Source organism: Marmota flaviventris, chromosome 2, assembly GCF_047511675.1.
Source record: "Marmota flaviventris isolate mMarFla1 chromosome 2, mMarFla1.hap1, whole genome shotgun sequence".
Classification (NCBI taxonomy): domain Eukaryota; kingdom Metazoa; phylum Chordata; class Mammalia; order Rodentia; family Sciuridae; genus Marmota; species Marmota flaviventris.
The window spans coordinates 44398191-44416329 of NC_092499.1; the positions used below are offsets into that span (position 1 = coordinate 44398191).

Genomic DNA, 18139 nt, shown 5'->3' on the forward strand with positions numbered 1-18139 from the left:
GGCTGGATGTAGAAGGAAAGTACAGAAATGCATATAAATGTTCTTTTCTGTTAGGAAGCATACATTGAAATTAGGGAGATAATTATGTATAAAAATAACTAAGAATTATTAGAGTTGGAAGAACAATGTCAAATCCTAGAAATTAGTTAAATCTAAGGTCCTAGGAGTTTGGTAATTATTGCCTGTAAAATTTGGCCATGGGGCTTGAGACCAGGCTAAATGCGTCTTCCATACCAGTTTTATTAGTCTATCTTCTTTAACAATATCTAAGGCTTCGGTAAATTATAAAGAAAAGACATTTAGCTGGGTGTAGAAGCATATGCCTATAATCCCAGCAGCTCAGGAGGCTGAGGCAAGAGAATCACAAGTTTGAGGCCAGCCTCAGCAACTTATTGAGATCCTACCTGAAAATAAAAGGGCTGTGGATACAGCTCAGTGATAAAGCACCGCTGGATTTAATCCCCAGTACCAAAAAAAGGAAGGAAGGAAGGGAGGGAAGGAGGGAGGGAGGGAGGGAAAAGAGCTTAATTTGGAAGCTAAAAGTCAAAGATCAGGTGGTTCCATCTGTTTGGCCTCTGATGAGGGCCCCCTTGGCTGCATCACAGCATTGTGGATAGCATCATGGTAGGAGAAATCACTTGGTGGACAAGAAGCCAGAGATTTGGAATACAAATGAACACTAAGATGGAAGAGGAGATGCGTAGGGCAATATATATGGGAGAAGGGCACTGAGCTTCTATCCCCTCTCCTGAAAGGCCACCCTCCGGGAACTTTCACATATTCAGCTATTCAGAAACCCTCAGAACTCTGTCCTTTAGGTTTTTATAAGAAGCTTTATTATATCATGATTGATTACATCATTGGCCATTGCTTTGTCAACTCAGCCTTCAGCCCTTCTCCCTTTTCATGCTGATTGAGTCAGGTGTAGGACTAAAAGTTCCAATTCTCTGATCACGTGGTTGGTCCCACACTGAGGCTAAGAGTTTCCAGCCTCCTGTCAACTCATTAGCACACAAAAGACACTCTTCCCATTCTGGAGTTTCCAAGGATTTTAGGACTTTCAAGTCAGGAATGGGGTACAGACTGTGTAGTCAGCTTTATTCACTGCTGTGACTAAAATGACCCAACCAGAACAACTGTAAAGGAGGAAAAGTTTATTTGAGGGATTGTGGTTTCAGAGGTTTTAGTCTATAGAAGGCCAGCTCCATTCCTCAGGGCTCGAGATGAAGCAGAACATCATGGAGGAAAAGTGTGGCAGAGGGAAGCTGGTTCACATGATGATCAGATACACACACACACACTCACACACAAATATATATATCCCCAAAGCCATGCCCTACATGAACCACTTCCTCCAGCCACAGCCCATCTACCCACAGCCTAGCCACCACTCAGTTAATCCCATCAGGAATTAATTCACTGATTAAGTTAAAGATATAACCCAATCGTTTCTCCTCCAGACCTCCTTGCATTGTCTCACTTGTGAGGTTTTGGGGGACACCACATCTAAACCATAACACAGATATATAAATAGATAGATAGTTAAGATAGATATGGCTTTGTACAAGTTCTGGGACTGCATTATATTTGGATCTGGAAGTGTTGCATGTCAAACACTTCCAAGGGACATAAGAGTCCTGAGTTACTGTGTAAAAGAGGCATCTAGTGGAAAGCTTCTTTTTACAGATTCAAGTCCTAATTGCTTGTCTCATCCCATTTTCCTCAGTTGCCCTGGACACTAGCTTTGTGTTTTTGTTTTCCTAAGTTTTTTATTACATAAATATGTACATAATTGTACATATTTATAGGGCACGATGTAATGTTTCAATATTGGTATATATTGTCTAATAATCAAGTCAGGATAATAAGCGTATTTATTGCCTTTTTAAACATTTATCATTGCTTTGTGGCAAAAACATTCAAAATCCTCTCTTCTAGTTATTTTGAAATATATAGTCAATATATTATTGGTAACTTTGGCCTCCCTACTGTGTGTCAATTAGGAGAACTAAGTTCTGACTTCTTTTTTTCTTTTTTTGATTCTCCCTTTTTGTTGTTTTGTCCCCCTCAGTTTTACATGTATTTGACTTGGTAGCTACATGCTGAATTCTCTGCAGTAGTGCTATTTCTGTATTCATAGGGCATCTGGACTACCTTGGTATCTTCAGTTCTAGACTGACTTGAGACTTTCCTACTGGGATCCTTTGTGATTGGAGCATGGGAGGAAACTGAGGAGGTTTTACTAGAGTGGGATTCCATGGAGCTAATGAAACTTCAGCTTAGTGTTACATGTTCACATGAGACCTTATGAGATCTTGGGAATTGTACAATGTTCTATTCTAGATGGAGAGTGGAAACCAGGTTGCATTTAGGAAGCATTCCTGTTATTCAAGAGATCTTAGAGAACTTGAATCTTTAAAGTTCTGGCACTTAATGGTGATTTTTTTTCATATTCTAAATAAATACAGGTGTTCCCTTCTTAAGAGACTTAAAGTAGTTCCACTTTATAGTGATGGGAAAGCAATACACAATCCATAGAAACGACTTCGGATTTTGGAATTTCATCTTTTCCCTGACTAGTTGTCTATGGTCTCTTGTTATGTTGGGCAGCCACAGCAAGCCCCTGTTCCCAGTTAACCATGCATTATGAAGACAACCACTACCCTAGAGAATTGCTAAGCTATTGTGGTTGGTAGGTTAGGTATGTGAAACACATTTTTCACTGATGATATTTTCAATTTTCTGGAGTTGTAATCTGATTATAGTCAAGAAGTATCTATATTGATGACTATATTTAATTTTGCATTCACAATTTTGAGTTTCTATTTGAATAGAGAACCGTTCAAAATGTATATGCTTCAAGCCACACAAAATCTGGTTCTACCACTGGATTTTTATTAATAAATGAGATTCTGGTATATTTCTTTACATTTAGTAAAACATAATTTCTACAAGTAACAAACTCTTACGTAGAATCTGGAAAAGCCCCAAATCATTCTAAAATCAATGCTTTTGGTGGCTCTTTTATAAGATAACTGGAACTTCTTGGTAGTTAATATATTTCAATATTAGTATTAGTGAGTACCATAAAACTGAAACTCACATATCAACTTTAGTTAGGTCCAATTCCAATCAACAAGCCTTTATGGAAAGCTCACTATGTGTGACAAAGGTGTTGGACTAGGTTCTTTTCTCAAATAGATTAAATTCATTTTAAGAGTAATTGGAAATGAATTGCCTTAACAATTTTTTAATAGGTCTCTGAAATAAGAACTTGAAGATAACATGATAAATATGGTTAAATGCCAAGGAAAAACAGTGATAAATTGTTGGCACCAGTTATCTGGTATTCTCTGAAACAAACCTGTTAGTCTGCTTACTGAGAATAAAAAATTAAAAGTGTTTTTTATCCTTTTTTTTTTTTTTTTCAGTGCTGGGGATACAACCTAGGGCCTCACCCCAGCCCATCCTTTATTTTTTCTTGGAGATAGTTTTATAGATGGTGCTTATAGGTAACCTTGGGGTAATTGTTTTTCAAACCAAAGAACCCTATATTGAATATTAGCCAAATGATGTTCATCGCATCATCATTCTCTTAAAATATGGCATTTTATTAGTATCAAGTGCATACATTTGTGAAATAGCATAGGATTACTAAAAGACAAATCAATATGTAGTGTCAGATACTGGTAAATATATGAAGAAAAGCAATGTCAGGGAAGGAGAGAAATCAGTGATAATGGGGGTGCTATTTTAGAAAGACTGAGCTGGTTTTCTCATTATTCCTTGTATGTGCCTATCACTTGCTGGGGCTCCTGGCTGGAATACTTTTCTTTAGCTGTCTGCATCACTTGCTTTATCACTTCATTTGTAGCTCTGGCCACCCTTTCTACAGTAGCACCCGCCACCATCTATTCTTTCTCCCTACTGTACAAGTTTTCTTAATCATCTGACCTTGGGAATCAAAGAGAGTCAAAGAAATTTTTTGATAAATTCTTTGCTATCTGAACTCTTATCACTTTATATCTGAAATTCAAGAATTGAAGAGCTTTTTAGAACTTTTCTTATTTGATCTGGATATCCAAAACAGGAGCCAAATAACTATATAGTGAGAGATGCTTGTAGTTTTCTTCATAACACATATTGCTCTGATTTGTCTGTCTTCAGGTCTCCCTTAATAAAATATCAGTAGCTAGAATGTTGTTTTATTCATTGCTCTATCCCCATCACCTGGAACAATGGCTGGCACCTAATGGATTCTCAATAAATATGTGTTGAATAGGTATATTAATATATGAATGAATCTATTGATCTAATCTCATTCAAGCTTTTTATCAAAAAAATTATTATGTGGGAAAGGCATGTTACACATTGAATTTTACGAAACAGAATATGGAATTACCTACATAGTTACCATTTAGATTAAAGAAAAAAAAACAAATCTCAAACCTTTGTATGTGTTTATTTGTTCATTCATTCCGTAGGGAGAAAAAACTTAGTAATTATCTCCTATGTGTCCATTCCTTTCTAAAGTATTCTAACTCAGTTTAGTTTTATAGGAAGATACAAAATCTTTCAAGTTCTGAAAAGTAGGTACTATGATACCATTTAATTATGAATACTTAACTCAATATATACAAGGTACTTAACCATTTCTTTGACAAATAAATGAGTGGCTAGGTAAAGTATACAGTAGGAACGCTGTATCTAATCTAGTGGGAGATTTCCCTAAGGAAGTGAATTTTAAACTAGGATCTGAAGAATGAGGAGGAATTACTCAAAAACACAAGACAGAGTGTTTTAGAGCTTAAACTCAGACTTTATCCTAAAAGCTGGAAAAGAATTTTAAGCAAAAAAGCACAACTAGTCTTGCATCTTTTATGTGGTCTGTTTTTCAATGTTACTAGGGACAGACTGGAAGGGCAATACTGGAGCAAAGACAATGGCTGGGAGGCTTTAATAATAATAGGTGGTAGTGACCTCCCTTGGCTCCTTGGCGGTGGAGGAAGAGAAATTCATTTGAGAGATTTTAGCAGGCAGAATAACTGACTGGGGTAAAGAAGGAAAAGGAAGCATTAAGTATGATTCCAAGATACTACTTGAGGCAACTGAGAGGATCCTAGGACCTTTCAGAAGACTGGAAACTCAGGGAAGAACTATCTGAAAAGAAAAGAGCACAAGATATCCTTGAGAACTAACTAGATTTGAGTCTGAGCATTATAGACTTATATAATTGCTAAATTTCTTTTTAAAAAATGTTTGGAAAGAAAGAATCAATGTTAATAGTATTGGGATGGTAGTTATATTTAATTTTTTTCTTATTATTAAATTTTGGTTTTCATTATTAGTATGTCTTATTTTGTGAAGGAAAAATAATAAATTTAGAAAATTTATGTTTGCATAGGAAGTGCTATGCCAGCAAACAACAACAGTAAAACCCCAAGGGCAAAAAGCTAAGACCTTTTAGATAAAATGTTGGATTATACCCAGTGAAATTAAATGATTTGTCCTGATTAGGAGATAATTGTAAAATGGGGTTGCCATTAGTATCTGGAAATTTAAGCGTGTCATTCAAGGATCTACCAGAGGCAGTGGCTGTCATGTATGCATCTTTGACCTTATCCCTTGGTGCCTGGCACCTAGTAAGGTCTCAAGTGACAGCTGTTATTTTAGATTTGTTATTAGCACATTCATTTTGTTTATACTCATTATTTTCACTAGAATGGACATACAATGATGTTATTTATGTCATTTTGATTTTTAGGTAGATTGGGGTCAACTGGACTATTTAGTTGTTGACATGCCACCAGGAACGGGAGATGTACAGTTATCAGTTTCACAGAATATTCCCATTTCAGGTAAATCTAAATCTTAAAAGGTTAAAGTAATTTATGCTTTCTTTGATGTGTTGATGTTGCCATAGAGAAAAACAAACTGTGAGACAGCCAAACATTTTTATGTCTTAAAAAAGAACTTATAAATTTTCCCTTAGAGATCTAAAGCATAAATTGAGTTTTCCAGATTATCAGAATAAGCATATTTAAAAAAAAAAACATAAAGACACTTTGAAAGGTGGTGATATAATTCTATGTTCCAGAAATGTAGGCACTTAAGTATATTAAAGTATAAAATGTACAAACTTCACTGGTTGACAGCAGTCTAATAACTTACAGCACTGGTGTACATGGTAGGCACTTGGTAAATATTTATTGAGCAAGTATGGAATGAGAGAAAATATTAGGAAATTTGTCTGTTTTGTAAATACAACTATAAGAAAATTTTATATTCTGCTACTTATTTAAAGTCAAAAGAGCAATTAACAAAGTAATTTATCAAATACAAATTATTTATATATTGTAGTGGATTTTTTATTATGTGGAATTGAAGTATTAGTTACTAGTTACCTTTTGTATCGAACCTGTTTCTAAAGATTTCCCCAAATTTCACAAAGATGTAGTTGCATATATAAATGAACTCACGGAAAAATAGTTAAAATGTCTTCACCAGTTATTTACTGATTCTCGAAGTCATTTCATTGACATTTAATTACTAAAAGCATGTAATTTAAGTTTTTGACAAGATACACTTTTATTTTAAAATATCAGTATAACCTCATTAATATGGATATTTTGAATGTTTTAATACTTTGGTAACCTTAATGGAATCTGAGATGTTTTCTTTAGTGAGACAGGTTATTAAGTATGAGATGGGAGTAAACTGATGTGAAAATAATTCATCCTTTTTGTAATCACTGGATGGTGCAAAAGCTCTATCTAAATGTATCATTTTTTAGAAACTACTTGAACACTTTAAAACAGCTTTTCAGGGAGGGGTAGCGAAATGTCATCAGTTAGGAGTCTTGGTGTCATTGCATTTCTAGAAGCCATGATGAGAATGAAATTTTTTATATTTGGAAAAAGACATTCTTTTAGAAAATGTATACAGGCAGACCTGTATAAGCAAAAAGATCCTCTTTGTGAATGCTAATTAGCAGCTCTTTATATGTGTTCTATTTTGTTCCATGGGTTGGATGACAGGCTCATTATAAGAAGAAATTTTGAAGAAAATATAATAATTCCTTACTTGTGTTAAAAATATTGTATCACAACAATAAAGGTAAATGTGTTGACAGCAATATTAGTGGCTAATAGATTTAAGTTTGAGTTTACATAGACTATTGAATCGTTACATATTACAAGTATAGACCAGAATGATACCTAGTGGTTGCAGTAATTGCTGAAGGGAAAGGAATTAGGTTAAAGGATGAGAAATGACCAATTATAATTATAGTCTTTAGATTTGCTCTTATCTTATTGAACTTGCCAAGAGGAGAAGGCAGCGTTTTGTTTTTGTTTTTTTTATGGCTGGCTTTATTATTTTTCTACTTTTTTTTCTTTTTTGTTTAATTACACAGTTTACTAGCTTTTTGCTTATTTGTTTGTTTATTAGTTGTTGCCTATTTTATATTGGACAGATTCCAAGACTGACTTCTGGAAGTATGTCTTAAATGCATGCTTATATACTCTTAGGAATCATTGATCACTCAGTTGCTTTTCCATAATAAAAATGATTAATATTCTTCAAGAAGTATTATAATTTCCTTGAAAATACATGGACTATTTTAGTATTCAAATTCTAATAGATATTACCTAAAATATTTTTTTTCTTTATTCAACTGAAGTCCTCTGAATTACTGTCTAAAGACTGTCTTAGTTTCATTTTAACTATTGGAATTAAGTGAAGATTAATTTTACTAAGAATTGAAGTTTCAGTAATTTACTTATATTAAAGTACATATTAGTCAAGGTCCTAGCAGGAAAAAAGAATTCATTTAATGAAGGGATTAGTTGCAGAGGTGTGGGCAGCATTAAGAAAACCATCAAGAGATGGTGAAGTACCCAGGGACTAGTGACAGTAGGAAGTTGTTACTGCCCCCCCCCCACACACACACACACCTAAAGAGGCAAAGGAGTGAACTGTGTTAGTGGAAGCTGGAGATTTCTTGGAACCCTGGAAAAGGGCTGTCTGATGGAAGCTATGGCCATTCTCAGAACTACAGCAAGGTTGGAGAAAGTAGCATGCAAGGTAGGTAATAATACTTCACCTTTTTTCCCTCCCGCATTCTCTTTTTTCTGCTACTGGTACCTCTTGGTGGCAGATCCCCATTTGGAGCCAGAAGACAAGGAAACTCGGTGATACAATCCACAGAGGTCAGCTACCAGGGCACTCACTGGTCAAGAGACAGAGGGATGGAAAAATGAACCTGGGCAGAGCCTGAAGACGGAAAAGAAGGAAGAGTACATCCAGTGGAATTACTAACATAGCTTCTCATCTTCATGGTCATCATTTCATTATAAATTAGTGACTGTGACAGATGAAATACAAAGCCAGGGGACAAGATTCCTGCCCTCTAGAAGTTTGCAAGCTAATATAGACAGTACTGCACAATAATACACTCAAATTGGTAGAAAATCGATATTATCATGAGACAATATTATACTGTCATTAAACATAAAGAGAATATATACACTGTAGGTGAGCAGTGATGCAAATATATTTTGTGTAGTGAGAAGTAATAGATGAAATAGTTGTTTTTGATAGGATAAAATTAGGGGGAAAATGTTCTTTATAAGTAAAGACTGATACAGAAATGAAACATTTGGAAATTTTTCTTATAAGAGAAGGGACAGAGACTGAGCAGCCAAGAGGGGAGCCATTATGGTCCCTGGTTTGTTCTTTCTTTTTCTTCCAGCAAATGGCAAAAGTGATATAGAAAACAGCCAGGCAGTTCTTAATGTTCTAATAGTCCACAGTGTGGGTCCTATTTTGATTTCTTATCTCCTGGAGAGGGAAAAGCTGCTGTGTATAGCAAAGTATTCAGCTAATTAATACGCTGAATATCTATGGGCTCCAGAAAAGCTGCCCTAACATCTGGTGTTATATTATGATAATGAGGTGATGTCCTTTCTTCCCTAAGACCTTTCTTGTCTAGGTCCTGTTGATAGAAGGAAAGCCAGAGGCCCTTTTTCTACTTTCTCATTTAAATGAGATGGGATAGGAATTTTAAATTAAGCTACTGTAATATTTCAGTCATTGCTTAAAATGAAAGACTTTTCTGGCTTGTGAAAAGTGTTGGACCTATTGCCACACTGATTGAACTACTCATCAAAAATTCTTGAGGAAAAAACCCACACATGTTCACCCTGGTATTTTGCTCTCCATCAGTAATTTACCTGGCTTAAACAATTGTCTGTTCTATGATGACACTCTTTGTGAATTTGGACAGTGGTTTTGTGATGTGAAAACCTACCCTCATGAGGGATTGAGAGATCAGAAACTTATTGGTGATGTGATAAATACGTGAATGGCCAAAGGCCTCTGCTTGAAATAGTTCCTTGATTGTAATTTACTCTTTCAAAGCAAAAGGAACAATACTGTTTGCATTGAATTTTATTGCTATATTTTCCTTACAATTTTACAATTTATAATGAACCCATACTATAAAGCTAGAAATATGCTTGAATCTTAAAAGTAGAAGACTTAAGGGGCTGAGGTTGTGGCACAGCAGTAGAGTGCTCACCTAGCACATGGGAAGCACTGGGTTTGATCTTCAGCACCACATTAAAAATACATAAGTAAAATAAAAGTATTGTGTACATCTATAATTAAAAAAATATTTTTTTTAAAGTAGAAGACTTTAATTATAGATTTTCCTAGTGTTTTGGGATAGTAAATCTTCATTTATGTTTTCAGTTCCCAGATTGGAACATTAAAGGAGATAGTCTTTTGGACTTCTTTCAGGCACACTGTCTTTCCATTGCAAATGTTGGATGCAATTATAATTAATGGATACTTGGCAAGAACTTCATGATGTAGACAGAGTTATTGTTTTATTTATCAAATTTTAAAAATTCTTTTCAAAATAAATTTGCTTTGTTGTTACACAATTATACCAACTGTTAGAAAGACTAGCAACTGTATTCCACAATTTTATCTTTTAGGTCATTCCTGGTATTTCATTCTGAAACTTTAGTCCTTGTTAGAATTGGAATAAACTTTATAAAATTAAATATAACATCATTGGCTAATAAATAATATATTTCTAATCTGCAGTTAAAAAGAAATAAACTCTTCAGGGCTCCTATATTTGGCTGAACATTCTTTACAAGTAGAAATTACAGTGCAATTCAAAGAAGTAGCCTGAGAATTAATAATTTCTGAACTATGACACAAAAAGGCCCAGACTTTATAAGCATCCCCTCCCGATTTCTATATTTAGCTTTGAGAATTTCTTGTCTTAGCCAACCATCATTTGAATTCCTTGAATTCCTACCAGGTGGTCCTCTATCCTGTGTTTAGATAGTGTCTGAGATCATTCAGTTTTGCTGAATTTCTGAGCATTTCCTTCATGACAAGCTAGATAGCTAAAATTCCTTAAAGGTCTTAAAGTTCAGTGAATAATATAATGGCCAATGTGTCATTGGGTTCATTTTAAAAGCTACTTTTAAATCCATCAAATATTGGAAAAAGTAAAGTCCCAAATGTAGATGTTAGAAATTTATCAGGATCTGAAGCATAGCTTGAAGAATGTCTTCACATCTTAAGTATAACATATTTGGATATTGACTAAGATCTTCCCATATAGAGTCTCAGTCTCTTTTCCTCTCTTTTATGAAATGTACCTGGTTATATAAAGCCCAGTGTAAATGAAGTAGCAGTTCTCTCTGGATCTTTTAGCAAAAAAAAAAAAAAAAATGGTTATAAAAAGGAATATGTTGAGCCGGGCATGATGGTGCATGCCTGTAATCCCAGCTACAAGGGAGGCTGTTGCAGGAGGATACAAGTTCGAAGCCAGCCTGGGCAATTTGGCTAGCATGTCTCAAAAGGAATGTGTTCCATTATTAAACAAGCATCCTTTAGTAGTGGCTTGCTGTAGTTGCAGGCAAGCTGAGCTACATGTGCTTCTAACAGAATTTGAAATGCAGAATAGTAAATCTTAGAGTTCAACATGAACAGACCTTCAGAAGAAGAAAAGATCTTTGTGAGTTGTAGAGACACATTTGTACAATGTGTAGATTTCCCGAGGTGTTTTCTGATCAGCATAAGCATGGATACAAGACTAGAAAGAAGCCAGGATTTTATCTTAACTTTATTGGAGGCATCAGAATAGAGAAGGGAGATGAGAATGAGAATGGGGAGGGAGAGAAAGAGAGAGAGAGATGGAGGGAGGAAGGGGGAGAAAGACAAAGAGGGAGAGAGGGAGAGAACATTTTATTTGTGATAAGATCTATCTCATTCCATCCTATACTCCTGAAAATCTGTGGAAGCCTCATTGAGCCCCAGTGTCTCCTTATTGATTGCAACCTGAGTAACCCTGGTTAAATCTTTGTAGTATCATTAATGTAAATTGGCTGGAAGCCCTTTACTTGTTGAATCTATTATATTGAAGAACCAGTCTTTATTTCTAAACAATAGATATGTATCCAGATTCCTTGATGAACTTGAATTCTTAATGAAAATTCTAAAGTACAACATGTTCGTATTCATCAGTAGCTCTCAAATACTGTGGTTTCTTTAATTACTGTGTTTGATAAATCTGTTTTGGCAGCAATTAATGTAATTTTTTAAATGTAATTTGTTTCTGAGGTGAGCAAAATGATTGATTCTTTTTTTTTTTTTTTTCTGAATACTGGGGATTTAACCATGGGACACTTATCTGCTGAGCCACATCCCTAACCCTTTTTATTTTTTATTTTGAGATGGGGTCTTGCTAAGTTGCTTAGAGCCTTGCTAAGTTGCTGAAATTGGCATTGAACTTGTGACCCTAAATTAATAGGACACATCCCCTTTGTGACTGTAGTCAATTCTTAACTCTGTTGGAAGGTAGCATGGAGTCTACAACAGTGATTCTTCCGAGAATTATTGCTGTTGAAGTGTAGTCTGTGAATACAATTGAGGTAAATTGACTTTTAAATCATATATTGCTTAAGCTGATACTAATATTAGTAGACTTCCTTGATCTTACAGCACATAATATTTATAATTCAGAAAGTTCAAAGAGAAAGAGGAGAGCTAAAAACTACCAAAGCCAATCTACATTATGGTTAACTTAAAAATCATAAAGTGTTTGTTATTTTTTTGTGTTAAAGTCAGAAGAAGTTGAATGATTCTTTTCTTCTTCTATTTTTATGCTACTGGAATCAAACCCAGGGCCTCACACATGCTAAGCATGCACTCAACCACTGAGCTATATCCCTAGCCTCTGATTATTGTCTTTTGCTGCAAGTCTATCTCTAAAAAAAAATTAAGGAGAATCAGTAGCACTAAATATTAAAAGCACTGTGAGCATTAAGAATAATAGTTAATGTTTGTTTTTAGTCTTAGTTGGTTTTGCATTGATGGGCTCAGTAGTTGTAAGATATAGAATTATTCCTCCAGGTATACTTCTGAGCAGATTTTGTTGTACATGTTTATGAGGTTCCAACCCTGAAGTTCTCAATCAAACTTGGGAATTAGATTCCATCTATGCCCTGGAGACTAGAATGCATAGTTGAGTAGTTCCAACAGTGGTGTAATTATGATCAGCCTAACATCTGGAATAATTAGTTTTAAGTGTTTAATTACTCTGAACTCTGACCCAAATCCAGATATACAGTTGTAGATTTTCCTCTTAATAGTAAAGAGAATTAACAATTAAGATAGTACTCTAAATTATTTTGTAAGATGTTTTCATATTTTTCAGAATCTACCAAGATGACCTTTCTCAGAATTTGACAGCTGATAAAAAGCAGATTACAAGTTGGGAAATATATTTAAATAATATTATTTGCTAGGACTTAGACATTTACCTTAGAAAATGGATAGAGATTTCTCAATGGGATTCTTGAGATGGGCAATCAGTCTCCCAGATAATCCCATTTATTGCAAACTGAGCATTCTTTTTTTTTTTTTTTTTTTATGCTACTGCTGACATTTTTTGCTTTTGCTGACATTTCCTTATGGTCAGTACAGGGAGCACAAGTTTTCCAACATCATGAAACTACAGTGACATCATTAGTGAAGTTATAAAGGAAGAAATTTCTAGGCGTGTTCATAATGGTTCACATTTCATGAGCCATGAACAAAATTAAAATTTAATAGGAAGAAAAGCCAAGAATCATAAAGATAAAATGTAACACCAGGGTTTGGATACCATTTTTTAAACTAAGAGATACTAATAAGAAAAAATTGACATAGTTCTTTTAAAGTTAAAAATTTGGAATTAAGATATATAAATTGATTAAGGATTAAATTTAATTTTATTGGAGGTTTTGTTTATTGTTTATTTATTTCTTCTCATAAATTCTAAATGCCATTGTTGGGCTGTTTGAAATGGTTATTTACATGATGCACTACATTTTAGTGCAACATGAAGAGATAGTGATTTATGTTGGACCAGGACAGTATGCCAAAAGCTGATTATATTGTGATCAAAGACTTAGTCACTAATTTCTATTAATGTGGTTGGTAGTTCCAATGAAATGTTCACATATTTTGTGAATATTAAATGGGACATACTGGTTGTCCTTGTCAAAAAGTTATTAATTTATGTGCTATTCAGACAGCAAAGAATCTCAGCTAAAATGAATGCTTATTTGTGATTTTGTTAGGGTTAAGTATAGAGAAATTCAAATCACTTTAATCCCTCTCTCTAGTGTCTTATAGCTAATAAAAATAATGTCAATGAACATAATTATTATTTTTCATATTATTTTTTATAAAATAATGAAATAACACTTTAAATAGACCAATGGAAATAAATTCATTTTATAGAGGAGTTAATTGAGATGTATTGAGATTTACTGAATTTTTTGAGGTTGTATAGTACATAATGCAGAGCTCTTGACTCTTAATTTAAGGAGTTACCAACTAAGAATTCAAGCTGCAGTAATCTAGGATGGATAAGTCTGAAAGTAAAAGAAAGTTGTTAAGTCACTGATCTTTTGTTAAGTGCCTATTTTGTGTAAGATATTACATCATTATTTTTGTTTGACTAAAAAGATGAAAATAAACATGACTTCCCATTGTGTTAACTTGTTTTCCACTTAAACAAAATAAATAAGGATAGTTATTATAAAGAAAATAGGTTTATTTAGCTCACAGTTTTAGAGGCTGAAAACCTAAAATCAGGTAGCCCCATCCATTTGGTCTCTGGTAAACACCTCCTTGACTATATCACATCACGGTAGATGGCATAATGGCATGTGGGAGTAGGAATCACATAATAAGACAGGAAGTCTGAGAAATTGAAAGGGTCAGTCAGGCTCTCTTTTATAACAACTCTCTTTTGCAGGAACTAACTGGGGTCCTATGAAAATTACCTTATTTTTTTCTAAAGACAGCATCCCTAATGAAAGCCTGATTATTTCCCTAAAGGACCCATCTCTTAAACGTTCTGGTCCCACCTCTTAAAAGTTCTGTCACGTCAGAGTCATCACAGGGAGGACCAAACCTCTACCAAATGAACCCTTGGGGGACAAATCACATCCAAATCATAACAATCATAAAGCTATATTTTGTAATGATAGTGCAAATAGTAGACAAGAGTGTATAGTAGTATATATTTAAGGAGAAGATTTAGAGGGAATAACTAAGGAGTTTCCATATGTATAAAGAGAATGGCTCTGAGATTGAGAGGCAATACTTCTTGAAGGAGAGGGCATTTCACATTGACATAAATGAGATTATTTTAGGGCAGTCAGGTTGAGCAAGGGTGGTTTTGAAAATATTTAGAGTTAAGTGGGAATGCTATATTATATAATCAGAGATAAATGAGACCTTGGAGACCAGTACATGTAGTAATTTTACAGCTATGAAAACTGATACCCAGAGTGATTCTGAGTTATTTGTACAAGATTAGTCACATAGCTAGATGGGGCCAGAGCTAGAATTCATCCCTTCAGAATGGCTGAAAATGAAAATATGGTGAAACATTGACAACAGAATCTAAAAGGTAGCAAACCATAGAAATATATCAGATTTGTAGAGTATAATTTTTGCAGAAATATGATTTCCATCCATCCTTAAAATAGAGGAAAAAGAACCATAGTTTGTTAGGCAGAATAAATTAAAATAGGAAGATGGCTGTCCATGGAACAGTTTGAAAGTAAGATGCAGTTGTCTGACGGCATATAGGAAAATTGATCTTCTCAGAAACTTCTAAGACATTTTAATAATAGCAATAAAAAACATAATAATGGTGATGATATTATTAACAATATCTATCATTACTGAATGTGAGGCACCATATTAAGCTTCTGTGTACAGTGGTTTATTGTATTATTTCAGTCCTGATTTAGTCAGCTTTTTCACTGTTATGACCAAAAGACCTGACAAGAACAATTAGAGGAGAAGTTTTTCTGGGGGCTCACAGTTTCAGAGGTCTCAGTCCATAGATAGTGACTCCATCCTAGGGACTGGAGGTGAGGCAGAGCATTTTGTTAGAAGAGTGTTGTGGAGAGAAGCAGCTCAAGACATCACACCAAGGTGGAGGTGGGGGAGGGAGAGAAAGAGAGAGCCATACAGACACACTAAGCTTAGCTCACCAATGTATACCCCCAGTGACCCACCTCCGTCAGTCACACCCTACCATCCTGCAGTTACCACTCGGTTAATTCCTGTCAGGGAATTAATTTACTGATTGGGTTAAGGCTCTCATAACCCAATAATTTCTCCTTTAAACCTTCTTATATTATCTCACACATGAGCTTTTGGGAGACACCTAGTATCTAAATCATAACAGATCTTGAAATCTAAATATCACTGTGTCATTTTGTAAATGAAGAAACTGAAACTCAGGTTAAGTAATCCCTGAATCACAAGGTAATCAGTTATAGAATCAAACTTCAAATCCTTGTGTGTTTGAATTCTAAAGCTGGTATATCTCAAACTTGAATAATGAATATAAACCCTCCTTCTAAAGGGAAAGTAATTTCCTCCCCTTATCCCATATTGATTCATTTTTATTATAAAACTAGTTACTTAAATAGATGTAAACACAAATTCCTTTTGTTTATAGCTCTTATATAATTAAAAATACTAAAAACATAAAAATATAAGAAAACTTACAAAATCAATGAAATTCAAATTAGTGACATTTAATGTGAAAGATAAAGTTTTGCAGAAATGAAAATGCTGATTGCAAGATGAATTTATAGCTTACTGTTGCACAGACTTTTTTTAAGTTTGTTATGCTTATATTACCTACCATGTACTTGGTGAAAACTAGTTTCACCCACAAATTTTCTCTATTCTAATTTCTTCAGAATATCCCTTCGGACAGTACTTTGTAGTGTCATTTGTCCTCCACTTGGTATAATCAGTTATTGTTAATTCTTTCTCTATTTTCGTTAACTATGATAAACCTTACAATTTGGTACCAATTTAATGGTTTGGGGTTCTGAAATGTCCTAGCACTGTGTATTTAGTTAAAAGGTTTTGGCCAATCATGTGATTTATAACATGTTCATGTTAATTATTTTGGGGTTATTATCTAAAAGAAACCACATCTTTGTACTGCAAAAAATTCCAATGTAGAAGAAACCATAAAATTTAAGAAATTTATAGCCTCTGTCAATCATAAATAGGCCTTTGTTATTCTCACTTAATGAAAAAATCATACTTCAGTTTTTCTCAAAACTCTGTATCCATCCCAATAGCTATCTGGTTTCTGTAAGGCTAAAAGTGGAAATCTAGGGAAGCTTCCATCTCTGTCACTTAAGTACTGCCTTAATTCAAGTCACCACTATTTTGAATCTGAATTCATGCCATGGCTCTCAGTTTATCCCCCACCAAACCATCTCTACAATGTGAGTTTTCTAGAATATAAACTTTAGGGAGTTGGGGTTGTGGCTCAGTGGTAGAGCATTCTCCTAGAATGCTTGAGACATGGAGTTTGATCCTCAGCACCACATAAATATATGATAAAGATATTGTGTCCACTTAAAACTAAAAAAATAAATATATAAAAAAAGAGTCCTTGTCTTTAAAAATTTTTTTTAAAAAAATAAACTTTTTGGGGCTGGGGATGTGGCTCAAGTAGTAGCACGCTCGCCTGGCATGCGTGCGGCCCGGGTTCAATCCTCAGCCTACATACAAACAAAGATGTTGTGTCCGCCAAAAACTAAAAAGTAAATATTAAAAAATTCTCTCTCTCTCTCTCTCTCTCTCTCTCTCTCTCTCTCTCTCTCTCTCTCTCTCTTAAAAAATAAAAATAAAAAATAAACTTTTGGGTCTCTACTTAGGAATAACCTTTCCTGGAACTTTTCCTCAATGCTTCTAACCTTTCACCTCCCACCCCATAGTGCATCATCCTCTGATCCTTCCTGTCCTTCCTTTATAACTTCAGATGCACATCTCTGGTTTAATACTTAGCACTTTGTGTTGTAATCTTTTATTTTTTTTTTTTGGCGGGAAGGTCTCCCAGATAGATTATTAGCTTCTTGACGTAATGCCTGCTTTATGCATGTCTCACTAGCACATTATGTGAATGGGAAGAGGATTCAGTGATGTAGTTATGATTCTTAATCACTGATCAGTTGTGATTTTAGAAGTGAGGAGTCTAAGGCAAGAGCAAAGTACACATTTCCTCATCTTTCTTATTTATATAAAATCTGTATGAATTACCTAACTCATGGAGTAGACTCTTTGAATCTGTAAGGAACATAATGTTAGAGAAGTCATGTTTTCATGAAGAATTAAAAGATAGCATTGTTTTGGGGCTAGGGTTGTGGCTCAGCAATAGAATACTTGCCTAGCACATACGAGGCCCTGGGTTCCATCCTCAGCACCACGCTAAAATAAATAAAAGTATTATGTCCAACTACAGCTAAAAAATAAATATATACAAAAAGATAGCATGAGATGAATGTTAACTGGTGGGCAGGAAACAGTGGAGGGGGTGTGGGTATCCCATACAATCAGGTCAACCAGGTTCATAGGTAAGGGGTATTTTTTAGTATGGTGTTTCATGTCAGCCTCACAAGTGGAGCAGAATGGCCGGTCTTCTGCCAAAAGGGCCAGAAAAGATGAACAGGCCGATTCTGGGGCCTGACTGATGCCAGGAGCCCGGATGTTGATTGTTGTATTGAATTTAGAGAGA

The 18139-nt window shown here is 34.7% G+C and overlaps 1 protein-coding gene across 1 annotated transcript in view; it reads left to right on the forward strand.

Annotated features, from left to right (window-relative positions):
* Nubpl (NUBP iron-sulfur cluster assembly factor, mitochondrial) overlaps positions 1–18139 on the forward strand; it is a 217510-nt gene that overhangs the window by 160474 nt on the left and 38897 nt on the right. Inside the window, exon 7 of the mRNA XM_027929568.2 lies at positions 5765–5858. Within this exon, the coding sequence (XP_027785369.1) occupies positions 5765–5858 (94 nt within the window). The remainder of the gene's footprint in view (positions 1–5764; positions 5859–18139) is intronic.